The 16,383-nt window shown below is 34.5% G+C and overlaps 1 protein-coding gene across 1 annotated transcript in view; it reads right to left on the reverse strand.

Annotated features, from left to right (window-relative positions):
• RAPGEF6 (Rap guanine nucleotide exchange factor 6) overlaps positions 1–16,383 on the reverse strand; it is a 226,433-nt gene that overhangs the window by 170,647 nt on the left and 39,403 nt on the right. The window contains exon 4 of the mRNA XM_063087303.1: positions 7,356–7,439. Within this exon, the coding sequence (XP_062943373.1) occupies positions 7,356–7,439 (84 nt within the window). The remainder of the gene's footprint in view (positions 1–7,355; positions 7,440–16,383) is intronic.

Consider the following 16,383-nt stretch of genomic DNA (forward strand, 5'->3'; position numbering starts at 1 on the left):
ACATCTACACAATGGAATACTACTCAGCTATAAAAACGAATGAAATACTGCCATTTGCAACAACATGGATGGACCTTGAGAGAATTATATTAAGTGAAACGAGTCAGGCACAGAAAGAGAACTACCACATGTTCTCACTTATTGGTGGGCGCTAAAAATTAATATATAAATTCACACACACACACACACACAAAAAAAAAAAACGGTGGGGGGGGAAGATGATATAACAACTACAGTTACTTGAAGTTGATACAGAAGCAAACAGAAAGGACAGTGTTGGGGGGGAGGGAGGAGAGGGAGGGAGGGAGGTTTTGGTAAGGGACAACAATAATCAACCACAATGTATATCGATAAAATAAAATTTAAAAAATAAATAAATATATATATATAGGTCCATACCTCATTCCATTTACAAAAAATAGCTCAAAATATATTCACAGACCTAAATAGACGATAGTAAAATCTAAAACTATAAAATTTGCAGAAGAAATTACATAAAAATAATTCTTTGCAACTTTGGGTTAATCAAAAATTTCTTACATACAACACCAAAAGCACAGTCCATTAACGAAAAAAAGAAAACACTGATAAATTGAACATCAAAATTAAGTACTCCTGCTTTTTGAAAAATAGTTAACAGATGCAAAACACAATCCACAAAATAGGGAACAAATATTTACCAACCAAATACCTATTAAAAGACTTGTATTCAGCAAACATAAAGTACTTTTGAAACACATTCTCAAAAAATTAAACAACCCTAGCTTCCCCAAAATGGATAAAAGACTCAAAGAGAAACTTCACAAAAGATATACAAATAAAAAATACGTGAAAAGATGCTCACCATCATTAGTCTTTAGGTAAATGCAAATTTAAACCACAATTAGATACTACCAAATACCAATTAGGATATGTAACTTAAAAAGACTGACCTTACCTCATGACTGAGGATGTGATGTAGAACAACTGGAACTCTCATACACTGCTGGTGGGAACGTAAAATGGTACAAAAACTTTGCAAAAAAGTATGGCACTTTCTTATATGTATCTACCATACAATCTGGCCATTCCTAGGCATTTATCCAAAATAAACAAAAGTATGTGTACATATATAAACTTATAATCCAGCCATTCTACTTCCATATATTTACTCAAGAGAAATGAAAGTATATGGCCATATAAAGACTTAAGTAAAAAATATAGGAGGCCACCGTTTTGGACTAATTTCCTGTACTAGGTCTCAAAAGACTAGACCAAAAATGAAAATGGAGTAAACTTTGCTAAGTTCCATGGCACTTAGGCTGTGGTCTGACCTTCTGAAAATTCAGGAGAAAGATAACAGATAATTTCCCTGAAAAGGCCAGTTTAAATCTTCAATAGGTATAATAATAAGTTCCCTCTGCTGTAATCCTTACACAGAAGAGACAGCCTGAAGTAACATGATGTTATTTTTCTATGGTTCTGTCTTCTTGTTCCCACCTTACAAGGAAAATAACTTTGAAATGACTAATCCACTTTTTGTCCTTTGTTTCTGCTTTCTTTAGCCTTTTTCTGTCTATAAAACCAACCTCCTCTTCTTGGCTCACTAAAACACTTATTCTAATAAAGCCAATTGAGATCTTTAAGTAAATTTGTTATAATTTTTCTCTTTGACAAATTATAGGTATCCATATAGAAAACCATTCAACATTATACCACAGTCCAAAACCAATTCCAGGTAGACTACAGACCTAATTGTGAAAGGAAAACAAAAAGTTCCAGAAAGTAATACAGGAAAATATCTTCATGACCACAGATACAGAAAAGACTGATAAATTGTTCTGTATTAGAATTAAGGACTTGTGTTCATTCAAAAACATTAAGAGAATGAATAAGTCAAGCCACAGAGTGGGGAAAATTTTTTTTCAATGAAAGGACTCATATTCAGAACATATGAATTCCTACATCTCAGTAACAAAAATATATCTTATTAGAAAAATAAGGGACAGACCTGAAGAGCCACTTTATTTATTTATTCATTTTTTCAAAAAATGACTGGTAAGGGGATCTTAACCCTTGACTTGGTGTTGTCAGCACCACACTCTCCCAAGTAAGCTAACCAGCCATCCCTATGAACAGCCACTTTATAAAAAAGGTTATTCTAATGAAAATGTACTTGCTGAACAGCAATCAGTAAAACGCAAATCAAAACTATAATGAGATACCACTATAAGCTCAATAGAAAGACTGAAATTAAGCAATCGAAAAAATTAAAAGTAAAAAGAATGACAATACTAACTATTGGTGAAGATTTGGAAAAATGGGAATTCTCACACACTGCTTGTGGGTGTGTAAATTGGTACATTCACTTTGTAATACAACTTGCAATTAACAATTAAAGCTGAATATAGGCGCATTCTGTGAGTCAGTAATTCCCTGCTAGGTATACCCAGCAGAAATGCAAGCACATGTGCATCTATTATACAAAAATGTTCAGAGATGCTTTACTTACAATAGCCCTCAACTATGCAAATAACGAAATACTAAACAATGAGAATGAATTAAATATAACTATATGAAACAACATGGATAAATCTCATAACATAATGTTGAGCCAAAGACGACATACACAAAAGAACACTATATGATTACATTCATATTAAGTTCAAAAGTAAGCAAAACCAAACTACAGAGCTAAGGTGTTTATATCTATAGGCTAAAACTCTACAGAAATGCAAGACTGATTAAAACTTAGAGAAATGATATCTTTGGGGGGAAGTAAGAGTTGATTTGAGAAAAGACAGGAAAGTGGCTTCTAGGGTTGACAATGTTCAGTTTCTTGATCTGGGTAGTGATTAGGCAAATGTTCAATGTATAGTAACTCATTAACATGTATATTTATGTTAACTGCATTTTTCTCATATATTTCATAATAAAAGAGTTAAAACTACAAACTAATATCTCTATTTGAGTCAGAAATGGGTGAAAATTAAGAATATATATTTGTTGTTGTTGGCATATGTATTAAAAAAACACTGGAAAGTCATACAAGATATTGTCAGGATTTCAGAAGACCATACCCCAAAGTATGGTGCCTTGGCATGCTGACTATTTTGAGCTAAAGGAGACTAGGAGGGCCGCAGAAACAGTCTCTCTGACCTTCTCCTGTCCTTATTTCTCCTCCAGAGAGGGTCTTTGATAGAAGAATTCCTCTCCTCCCCTGAAGCAAGCCATAAAACCTAGGAAGGTCTTCTCTGACTTCTTCCCTTCTTCCCTGAAGACCGTCATATGACAGGTGTCCTGACCCATACCCAGGGAAAAGGAATGTCATACAAAGACAAAGAATTTGAACAAACAGGCCTTGCTGAGTTCTCCATTTATTACCATTAGCTCATCCCCCTTTGTTGTCATGTTTCTCCACAACTATCTACTTCTTTCATTAGATGTAACATAAAAACAGTTTTCCCTAGGTCGTTGAATCTTCATTTCTGAAGGCTCCCATGTCACATAAAACTTCTATTAAATAAATTTGTAAGCTTTTCTCTTGTTAATCTATATTTTGTTACAAAGCTGTCAGCTATGAACATTGTGATGGGTGAAGAAAAGATACCACTTTTTCTCCCCATGATAATCTACGCAGATGGCTTAAATGGTATGGATGACGATAAAAGTGGAAATATTTCTTAAAGTACAACTTGTCTTACTGTCTTGACTTTATGATGATATGAATTTATTACTTTATCTAAAAATTATTTTTAAAATTATCTCTTTAGAAAATGGACAATTCTATTTATCTATCTCCTTTCCTAACCCCAATGACTAGCAAAAGGTACACCACACGTGGCACTCAATAAATAAACACCAATTACTAAGGAGGAATAGGCTAACTGCACACAATGGGGGCCAGAGGGACTATGTCTAGAGCCCAGGGGATCCTCTTGGGCTCCTTGTATTACTTCCATGTCCACTATTAAAGGTTAATGGAAAATTGCATCAATCAAAAAAAGGTAGGACAATTAAGGACCCTTCAGAAATGAAGGTTTTATTTCCACAATCAGGTAAAGAACTAAGAGCACCTGAGGGGAGAAATACTGAAAAGATAATAAAAGAAGGAAGCCAGAGATATCAACTACAGCCTTGTGACTAATTAAAGAAACAAGGACTATAGTAGCGTTTCATATTTTCTTTTTGCTTATTGTATATATGTCTGTATTTGTGTATGTTAACCATTTTCTTCTTCTCTCTCTTCTCTATATTTATTTTATATATAAATTGTTGGAGTTGTGCAAGGTAGTCTTTGGTTAACAAAATATTCAGAGGCACTATGATGAAATACATAATAATAATTAGCTAGCAATGATTGTTGGGGCTGTGCATTTCCTTGTCTGGGGTAGAAGGTAAGAATTTCTTCATTTGTATGTAAGATAGATGTATCCTATTAGGTGTAAACAAGTTGTTTTGCTGTTGAATGGAACTTCAAATATGTTTAGAAGCATTCATATGAAAGCTGAGTAGCCAAGGGAGTGGACTGTACCAGTTATTTATTGCCTCTCAACTCCAAATGTATTGGTTCTCAACTACAAATCTACCCTTAATTGTCCTACTTTGTGAAAAAGGATGGAGATTCTATAAATGTTCTCCTCTGCCAGCTAGAAAAGTTACAGCTTTGTCAGTAGAGGGTGCTAGAGGGACAGTGAAGTAGGAAATTCTACCCTGAAGGTGGGAGGGTTTTCTGTCCCTGCCCCCAGCCTCAGGGCTTATGTGCACCACGGTAGGGAATCTCTCCTGCTTGGCAGCCCTGGTCAGCAATTCCCTTCCCACCAGCCTTGACCAGAAGACTTTGGACAAGCTCTGGCTCAGGGCAATCCAGAGAACTTCTCTGCTAGGCTGCAACTATCATATTCTTGAATAAAGTCTGAATTCCATTCATGGGGATGGGGTCCTCCTTCAAGTTTGTTCCTTCTTTGGGAACTCCTTCAGCTGTAGGGTATTCTCCTTCATACTTCTTAGTAGCGAATCCCTGGAAATAGTTAATAATTCTTTAAATTAAACTCCCTGCTCAAATTACTGAGTGGTTTCTGTCTCCTGACTTATACAGGAAATAACAAATATTTTAAAATTTAGAAAAACTGGCTATATTTCTATAAACTAGAATAATACTATTACTCCTTCTCCTACTCTAGAAAGTGATCATATTCTTATATCCCACTGCTATTATGCTATAATACAGTCAATCTGTATTATCCCGACTTAGGATGGTTTGACTTTAGACTTCTGACTTTACAAAGGTGCTAATTAAACTATTGCAATTTTGATGTATGGTACTTTGAATTTTTTAAAAAATGTATTTTTATTTATTGAAATGATTGTACATATCTGTAGGGTACAGCATTGAATATCAATATCTGTGTGCAATATGTGATGCTCAAATTGTTACTTAGAATTTTGATCATTTCCCGGGCTAGCAATATGTGTGGTACATGGAATATTCAACACTTTATCATGCAATAGGCTTTGCGTTAAATGATTTTGCCCAACTGTAGGCTAATGTAAATGTCTGAACACATTTAACATAGGCTAAGCTAAACTATGATGTTCAGAAGGTTAGGTGCATTGAATGCATCTTCAACTTAAAAGTATTTTCAACTTACAATGGATTAATCGGTACATAATCCCATTGAAAGTCGAGGAGCATCTGTAATTATATAAATAAAAGCCAAAAATTATTTGATGCTTAAAATATGCTAAATCTTATTCTAGGTAGTTTATTTTGATTAACTCATTAATCCTAACAATCATCCTACAATAAATAAGCTATTACAAATTATTTTTCATGTGAAAAATACAAACCCCCTACCTGGAATTATTCTTTAAAAGTAAAGATTAAATAGACTTATATAATCAAGGTTTCTATAAAGTTCATAATGGTCACATTAATGCAAACCACGACTGTGTGTTTTTTAATCTCACACATTCCTATCAATTATTTAAAATGTTAAACGTCATTTTCTAGATCACAAACTAACAAATTATTGTAGCTGATTAATGGCTACAAAAAGTCCTTACAACAATAAATTCTTGACCATTCATAACAGTAGGAGAGAGTGAGAAAATATTCAAAAGAAAAATACTAATAATCCTAAAGCATAACTGTAGGCAATAACAAACCAGCTTACCCTGTTTTAGTGGCAAACTCAATACAAATTCATTAATGTGAGTTTCACAAATATAGGGAGAAGGTAACAATAGCCAGAAGGCTTAAATAACCAAAAACTACTGTATATTTTATTTGTAAAAAGTCAACTATATATGTTTTATTCTGCTACTCAAGAAGCACAGATATCACTAAAGGCCAATGATGGTTTCAAGACTCAAGACATGACTTTAAAATGGCGTTTAAACTGAGATATCTCATACCTGATATTTACACTAAATAGTTACACCACTAAACTAACTTAGCTGCAATTGGAAATATTACTTTAAAAGCCTAGAAGTCTCTTCTCAACATTATGAGAAAAAAGTCACTAGAAAGTCACAATTTTTGTGTCACCAAAGCATAATTTGAGGCCCTCAAATCTTAAGAATTGTTAACAGACCAAACCCTCTAAGAATATCACATCTGACCATCTTTCCAATCACCCTTCTCTTCTTTTACCTAATGATTACGATAGTAATTAACAATTACTTTTAATAGCCAGGCACTGTTCTAAGAGCTTTACATAGATTAATTCATTTATTTCCCAAACTAGCCTATGAAATAGGTTCTACTATTACCCATTCTACAAATGAGGAATCCAAGGCACAAAGAGACTAAGTAATTTGCCCCAAAAGTGCTAGAGCAGAGATATGAACTCATCCTGTCTGGTTCTAGAGTACGGACTTCTGTGGAGAGTTTTGAATAGCTTGCTAAAACCTCATGACAATATTTAAGTTAGGTACTACTATTATCCCTGTTTTACAATAGGAAAACTAAAATTTGTCCCAAATCACATAGAATGATGAAATCAAGATTTTAACCTGGTTTGCCTTACTCAAAAAATCAGTTTCTAAACTGTTATGTCATATTGCCTCTCTATAACTAATAGCAATGAATCCGAAAAAATCAGATTAAAATCTCACATAAACTAAGGTTCAAACAGGAAAAGGATACTATGTTATGGTGTAAATTTAAAGATTAAACCCTCAAAAATATGAAATATTATGATTTCTGACAAGCATTTCTGATGGTACCAACAAGAAAAGACATTTAAAAAATGTATCACCTACTGAAAGAAAATACACACCATACATAAAATAGGTTAATATAAGAGATAAAATAAATAGTTGTAATGTTAACTTTGCCTGCCATATGCACTAAGCAGGAAATATAAACATACCTGCAAGGAGGTAAGACCATGGAGTCTTTCACAAGCACAGATCCAGAAAGCAGGATATACCAACATCTGGCAATAGTTTCTGAACTGTTCAAATAAATAAATAAATGAGTAAATACACATATTCACATGTATAAAAATTCAGTATGAAATCCATAACATGAAATCTATTCTGATGATATCGAAAGTCATTAAAAATTAAGTAACACTACTTGGAAATTTGAAAAATTTTGCCTGTTGCCTAAGGTTTTATATGATCATGTTCACATGGGAGAAAGTATAACCACTAACTTCAGATACAGATTTCAGAGGTTTATGTTTAGTAGCTCTACCTTATTGATTACATTATTAACTTCACTTTCTTCATTTCCGTGTACTGGATTATCACACCTGATGAAGATTAATTTAAATACTGTACTACATCTGCTCATTAGAAAATATTTGACAACTTTGCTTATTAAAGACGTTTATCAATGTTTTACCTTCATATTCAAATATAATTTGGATCATGATGACCTGTTAATTTTTTTAAAATTTAATTATGACAGACATAAATAAAATGCCTACCCAATCCTCTATTTTATATGTTTGAGAGATAAAATAAAAGAATACTAACTAAAATGTTGACTTAAATCCATCAACATTTTAGTTCGGTTAAATTTCAAATGGAAACTCAGTAGCTTGTTAGATGTTAGTTTATAATCTAACCTAATCTCTTTCTCTGTTTCTCATTCTCTCAGATCTTTATCCACCACATTTAATGCTTCAATTAATTCTAATGTGTAGAAGATTCTAATACCTATAAATCAAATCATTCCTCGGAGATGCAGAACTATCTGGCTGTCTACTTGACATGTCAACTTGTATATCTAAATATCAACTCAACATTTCAAAATCTTCCTCACTATCATTTCCTTCAAGCTTGAATCTCTTACAATATTCTTTGTTCTCAATGAATAGTACCATTCTCCATCCAGAATCCTAGGCCCACCCTCCAATCCATTCCACATAGCTCCCAGATTAAGCTTTCTTTGTCAACCCTTCTGCTTACCATAAAAAGGAAAAATTATTGTCTACTTTCCAGTAGGTACTTTGAAGTTCTTTATATCCCTTATCTTCACTGAGGAGATACAAATGGCTGCAAATCTCCTACTTAAGATTTTTTGCATAGAAATCCCACCTCCTTACTCTTTTGAAATATGATTTTAAATAGCCCCAAATTAAGAAAAAAGACACTTATGAATGGCTGGCACTACAAGCCTACAATTTTTATCTCAATCAGCTGAAGCAGTCACAAAGTTGTCATTAAATTCTACTGTAAATGAAATGAAAATTCTGAAGTTTTTCCCCACTACCAAGAAAGCCATGCCAGCTCAGGAATCAGAAACTCTTCCAACCTTGCAAGAATTCCACCCTCAGAGCACTGTTTGGCAATTCATCTGATAAATAAACACAGGAAAAGTAAAACCCTTTAATATGGAGCTATGACACCTCCATCTCTGCAAGCAAATGTATGTGAAAATAATCCAGCCCAGAGAAAGGAGGCATACTTAATTTTAACAGATCCTGCTCCTTTAAAGGCTTTACCATACCGCTCCTAAGATAAAGACAAAAAACTCTTACCAAGGCTTCCGTATGTCTCTCCAGACCCCTCTCTTACTGTTTCCTCTTCTTTGCTCCTGGCACTGGAACACACTGGCTTATTTTCACTTTTTCTATCATGCTGCTTCCCACCTAAAGGAGACTCTCTGCCAACACCAATCTCTGAACTTAAAGTCTTTTTTTTTAAGATGATGACCGGTAAGGGGATCTTAACCCTTGAGTTGGTGTTGTCAGCACCACGTTCTCCCAAGTGAGCTAACCAGCCATCCTTATACAGGGATCCAAACCCGTGGCCTTTGTGTTATCAGCACCACACTCTCCCAAGTGAGCCACGAGCTGGCCCCTGAACTTAAATTCTTAACTTCCACATTCTTTTTAAAAATTTATTTTGTGATTATCCAGATTAAGATTTGTATTATGCTTAATACTCTTAAAACACCTTTACTGAGGTATAATTTACATACCATAAATTTACCCATTTTAAACATATAACTCAATGATTTTTACGAAATTTTAAGAACTGCACAAACATCACCACAATCCAATTTTAGAACATTTCTATCACCACTAAATGATCCCTATACCTGTCTAGAGTCAACCTCTGTTCCCAATCCCTTCTTCAGGCAATGAATAACTCACTGTCTGTATAGATTTTTGCCTTTCCTGGGCAGTTCATATAAACAAGAACATAATATGTTGTCTTTTTTATCTTTCTCCTTCCACTCTGAATAATGTTTTTGAAGTTCGTCCATCTTGTAGTATGTATCAGTACTTCATTCCTTTGTACTACCAAATAATATCCCACTATACTGATAAACAGTCATGTGAACCATAACAATGTTTTAGTCAATAATAGACCGCATGTATGACAGTCCCAGAAGATTATAACGGAGCTGAAAAATTCCTATCGCCTAGTGACACTGTAGCCAACATAATGTCAGCACAATTACTTAATTTTTAAAAAATAAATTAAGTGTAGCCTAAGTGTACAGTGTTTATAAAGTCTACAGTAGTGTGCAGTAATGTCACAGGCCCTCACATTCAGTCACCACTTACTCACCCCGAACAACTTCCAGTCCTGCAAGCTCCACTCATGGTAAGCGCCCTATATAGGGGCACCAGATTTTCTCTCTTATACTGTCCTTTTTCTATGTTTAGATATGCTTAGATACATAAATACTTACCACTGTGTTACAGTTGCCTACGGTATTCAGTACAGTAACATACTACACAGGTTTGTAGCTTAGAAACAATAGGCTATAACATATAGCCTAGGTGTATAGTAGGTTTTACCATTTAGGTTCATGTAAGTACACTCTATGATGTTTCCACAACAACAAAATTGCCTGATGATGAATTTCTCAGAACATATCTCTATCATTAAGCAATACATGACTGACTGTACCACATTTTATTTATCCATTCACCGGCTGATGAACATTTTGATTGTTTCCAGTTCTAAGCTAGTATGAATAATGCTGCTATTAACACCTGTGTACAGTCTTTGTATACATGTATGTTTTCATTTCTCCTGGGCAAACAGTGAAATTACTGTGCCATGTGGTAATTAAACACAGTTAAAAAAGCAATTGTCAAGAAACGTGTTTTCTAAAAACAATAGCAGAAAAATAGAAAACATTAATTCATACTTGCAGGAAAAAAGAACAACATTCAGTTCTGAAGAATATCAGCCCATAAAAGTTAAAACTTGAATACAATTAATAACTGAAGAGAGAAATGGAAAATAATTTCCTAATGTAATATGATAAGGTTAATATCTGTAACAGGTACAATACACAGAGAAACACATTGACATTTCAAGTAATAAATGACCAAAAGATAAAAGCAGAAAATTCTTAACAGGTACACAGAACACAGAAGAAAATAACACTGAATACTTTAACAAAATCTTCACAAATTAGCCCATATTACAGAGGCTGTGATAAAAATTACGTTCATTCATTGTTTAGTAATACTGCAAATCAAAACCAGCACAACGTTTTTTCCAAAATCAATGTAGCAACACACAGCACAACCCATTAAGATGTTATATCCTTTAACTCCAGTTTCACTCCAAGAAATTTATCACAGAGAAATCATCTTATCTCTGCATAATAGAATTTCAGATGAGTTAATTTTTTCTTATTGCTTATCTATGTTCTCTAATTTTCTTATAATTATCTGTGCAATAGAAACAAATTATAAAAGAAATCCAATGTAACAAAAACATGTAAAAAAGATAATCACTGTCATAATCTAAATATCTAGTATGAAAGGCAACCTAAATATACAGTATTATTGGAATGACTTAACAAATCATGGTATAATCAATATGATGGGTTATCAAATGAGTATTAAAAAATACAATTATATAGAGAGATATATGTAAAATACAAGTGCATATAAAGCAGCAAAGCAGAACATACACACATTATAAGAAAAATATGAATGAGTACAGAAGGCATGATACACACACAAAAAAAAACAGCAACAAACCTAGCATGACAGGACTGGAAATAAGGGTGAATTATTATTATTATTATTGTTATTATTATTATTATTATTGTTATTATTATTATTATTATTAACTTTCTGCCCAGAAGGAAAGAGCTGCTCAGAAGTCTACATAGCAGCAACTCTCAAGAATGGGGGAAAGGAAGGTAAAGGAAGGGATGTTGTCCTCCAGGAGACATGTGGCAATTGATGCTATTTTGATACAATCTACTTTTGAAATATTTCACTTTAAATTGGAAAATACTTTCTCACTTCCTAGAAAGAACCAGAGAAGACCAAGGATATCACGTCGAGAGAGCCTACTTGTGGGAAACAGAGTATCATCTTTATATACAAAGAGGCTCTTCACAAATATTTTCATTTACATATGTACATGATTTAACATTTCACATAACTTTATACTCTGAATGAATCTTTAGTGGCCTGATTTAAAAAATTCTAATTTAAAGCTACTTAAAGCCATATTAAATAATTAATGAATAAATAAGTTTTTTTTTTAAATCATAAAAACACTAAACATAACTTTTGCCTAATGCTTTATAATCTTTCTATGCAATGAAATTACTTCTATCAAATGCTCTAGTTTTTCAGATTTCCTCTTATTTAGCACTCAGTTGACATAAGCTAACATTAAAGGCTGGCCAGTTACCCTAGTAGGTTAAAATGTGGTGTTATGAAACGAGGGTCAAAGGTTCACATCCCTGTATTGGCCAGCTGCCCCCCCCAAAAGAAATTAACATTAAAATGTTATATTGGACAATAAAATCCTAAACATTATCTTTGCTCAAGTTCATTCTTTTTTCTGCTTCCAAGTTGTTTTTACCTACTTTTTAAAAATTTTAACATTTACTTGTACCTCTCAAGTTTATTTTGATTAAGCCTTCCAAGCTTATAATAATCAGGCACAGTGAAGAATACATTTAAAGAACATTATACATTTTGATTAAAGAAAAAATTCTTCAAAATTTCCTTCATTATAAATTTATACAACTAATGAAGGGAAACTTATAGCCATGGTAATTTTTACAATAAGAAGATCTTATTACCCTTAAGATAAAGGAACACATCAGACACTCAAAGGAAAACATTCTCAAGAAGTCTTTTATCCCTATGCTATATCAATCACCATAAAACGCAGGTCTCCCAGCTCATCCTTCATCCCCAAGTTTCTAATCTGCATATGGCTCTAGATAGCTTAGTTTCTGACCAATCTTTCTCCCATCCCTCCCCTAGTTCTAAAACTCTTGCTCTGAATCTCTGGAACTCAAAGTGAGACATATGAAAAATACCTTATATTCTCATTGTGTTCCCTCAATATTTCCTGGGGACACTATTTCCTTCACAACTCTTTAAAAATGGAAGATGTTTTCTCTCACTAACTCCTCCTATCACTAGACCTAGAGATGGGTCAGTGTCCTCCCTTGAAGTTCATAATCAATTCCAAACAATTCTTTTCCTTTTCTCCCTAAAAGTTCTCAGCTTTGAATCTCATATCACCAGACCATACCACACTGTCCTCCTCTGATGCAATCAATTACAAACACCAAAAGGGTCAATTCCCTCATTTCTTGAAGTTTTTAATTCTTGGCTTAAAAATATGCTCTCTAACATTATTTCTCTCAGGTTCTGTAATAACATTAATATTTATGTAAATAATCTTTCTGATTTAATAGCCTCTCAATATCTTGATATCTACTTTATTTCAGGTGCTCACTTCCATGGTCAATCACCAGAAACCTTGCATCGGCAATAAGTATAAAAACTTAATAATCTGTATTTCAAGGATCTCACTCTCGTCACTCCCTCTCTTCTTTCCAGCCCATTCTACTACCCAGACTCCCATAATCTATCCAACCCATAATGATCCTAGCATCTCTTTTCGATCCCTCCCTTCTAACCAGGATAAATACCATGTTAAATTATTATCATCACTCTTTGCTAACATGGTCTCAATTCTTCTTATTCTCATTTATTGTATTTAGGGGACTGGATAAATCCAACTTTTTGCCTATTCCATTTCTACGTCCAGAGAAGAACATGGTTGATGAAAAAACACAACCATCGCAAACATAAAGTGAGCTCTCAAAGCTTTCTAGAAACCATATGTTTCTGGAGCCCATTCATTGTCCCCTTTCTTCAAATAGCAAATATCTTCTTCTTCAACCAAACTCAATTAATGATCTTGATTTCCATTTCAACTGAGAAAATTAAAGCAAAACAGCTGCCACATCAACCCAATTAGCATTCTCAATGGCATCAAGATATCTGACTATACTGTGCCTGCCAAAATGAAACAAAACAAAAACAGACCTACATACTTTCTAGAGGAAGAAAGACAGCACTTCTACAACTTTTCATATAGTGTCTAGCACTCAATCAAAAATTACCAAGACTGTAGAGAAGAAAAAAGACTAATTAACCTAAAACCAACAGAAAAAAAATACAGTACCTAATATGTTCAAGATAAAACAGAATTTGACCTAATAACTAAATAACTTACGAAAAAGAAATAGAAATCTAGAACTGAAAAATGCAATTAAAAAATTAAAAATTAAAATGACAAGTTTAATACAAGACTAGGAAAAGCAGAAGATAGAAATTCACAAATTATACCCAGCCCAGCCGGTGCACACTGACCAGAGAGGTGCCAGACTGGAGAGGCCTGAGTCCTGTGAAGACCATGCGCCACACAGCAACAGCGGGAAACTGAGCAAGTACGCCTTGCTGCCACCGGACCCCATCCATAGACCAGCCAAGTGCATGCCGACCAGAGAGGAGGCCCACAAGAGAAGCTCAAGTCCTGTGGAGACCGTGTGACCAGTGGTGCCAACGCACGACCTAGCAAGAAGGCTTCGCCACCGCCAGACGCCATCCTCAGCCCAGCCAAGTGTGTGCTGACCAGAGAGGTGCCTCCCCCGAGGCAACCACGTGCCCGAGGAGCCAGGGGGCAACCAAGCAGACACTGAGACAGCTGTGCCAAATTAGAAGCCCCAGAAGCATCCTATCCAGACAATAGTGCAATAGTGTCGAACCAGTAGACCGTGAAGTCCCTTGCCAGAATGACTAAACATCAAAGGAAAGATACCAGAAATATGAAAAATCAAGAAAGTACACAACCAAAGGGTAATAACTCTCAAGATCTAGATCCTATAGAACAAGAAGCCCTTGAAATGTCTGGCAAGGAATTTCAAGTGATAATTCTAAGGAAACTGAATGAGATACAAGAAAACTCAGCTAGACAACACGATGAAACGAGGAAAAGTATACAGTATCTGAAAGAAGAAATATACAAGGAAATCAATGTCCTGAAAAAGAAAGTAGCAGAGCGTGCGGAACTGAAGAATTCATTCAACAAAATAAAAAACACAACAGAGAGTTTAACCAGCAGACTTGCAGAACCAGAAAAGAAAACTTCTGATCTTGAAGATGGGCTGTTTGAAATAACATAGGCAGACGAAAAAAAAAAGAAAGAAAGAAAAGAAAAAAGAATTAAATACATTGAAGAAAATCTAAGAGAGATATCAGACAATCTTAAGCGCTCAAACATTGAGTCATGGGTATACAAGAAGGGGAGGAAAAGGAGATTGCATTGAAAACATATTCAACAAAATAGTGGCAGAAAAATTCCCAGGTATAGGAAAAGACATAGATCTTCACATTCAGGAAGCTCAAAGATCCCCAACTGTATTCAACCCAAAGAGGTCTTCTCCAAGACATCTTATAGTCAAATTGGCAAAACTCAAAGACAGAGAGAGAATCTTAAAAGCTGCAAGAGAGAAGCGTCAAATCATCTATAAGGGAGCCCCAATCAGACCAACATCAGACTTTTCATCACAAACCCTAAAAGCCAGAAAGGAATGGGATGATATATTCAAAATACTAAAAGACAGAGATTGCCAGCCAAGAATACTCTACCTCGAAAGGCTATCCTTCCGAAGTGAAGGGCAAATAGTATATTTCTCAAACAAACAAAAATGTGGGAGTTCACTACCACATGACGACCCTTACAAGAAATTCTCAAGGGAGTACGGGAGTACGAGGTTTGGTACCTGAAAAATAAATACCAATGCCATAGAAACTCAAGAAACATCAAAACCCACTAGTAAAATAAAAATGCCAACAATGAAGAAGGGGAAAAAAAGATTATCTACAACCCAAGAAACCAACAAATACAGAAGACAAACAGTAAATCAGATAGAAAGGAACAAAAGACACTTAAGACATCCAAACAAAAATCAATAAAATGCTAGGAGTAGATCAACACTTTTCAATAACAACTCTTAATGTAAAAGGATTAAATTCCCAAATCAAAAGACACAGACTGGCTGATTGGATCAAAAAGGAGGGCCCAACTATATGCTGCCTTCAAGAGACCTGCCTCACCTATAAAGACTCACATAGACTAAGAGTGAAAGGATGGAAAAAGATTTACCATGCAAATAGAAATGAAAAACGAGCTGGAGTAGCTATTCTTATATCTGAAAAAATAGACTTGAAACTAAAAACCATAAAAAGAGATAATGAGGGCCACTACGTAATGATAAAAGGATTCATCCATTAAGAAGACATAACAATCATAAATATATACGCACCCAACATCGGAGGAGCCAGATTTATAAAGCAAACTCTATTAGAACTAAAGAAGGAGATAGACACTAACACCATAATACCAGGGGACCTGAACACCCCACTACCAATATTGGACAGATCATCTAGGCAAAGAATCAGCAGAGAAACACAAGATTTAAACAACACTCTAGACCAACTGGACTTGGCAGATACCTACAGGACATTCCACCCAACAACCTCAGAATATTCATTCTTCTCATCAGCACATGGAACACTCTCCAGGATAGATCACATGTTAGGTCACAAATCAAGTCTCAACAAATTCAAATAAATTGGAATTATCCCA

Source organism: Cynocephalus volans, chromosome 2 (assembly GCF_027409185.1).
Source record: "Cynocephalus volans isolate mCynVol1 chromosome 2, mCynVol1.pri, whole genome shotgun sequence".
Taxonomy (NCBI): Eukaryota; Metazoa; Chordata; class Mammalia; order Dermoptera; family Cynocephalidae; genus Cynocephalus; species Cynocephalus volans.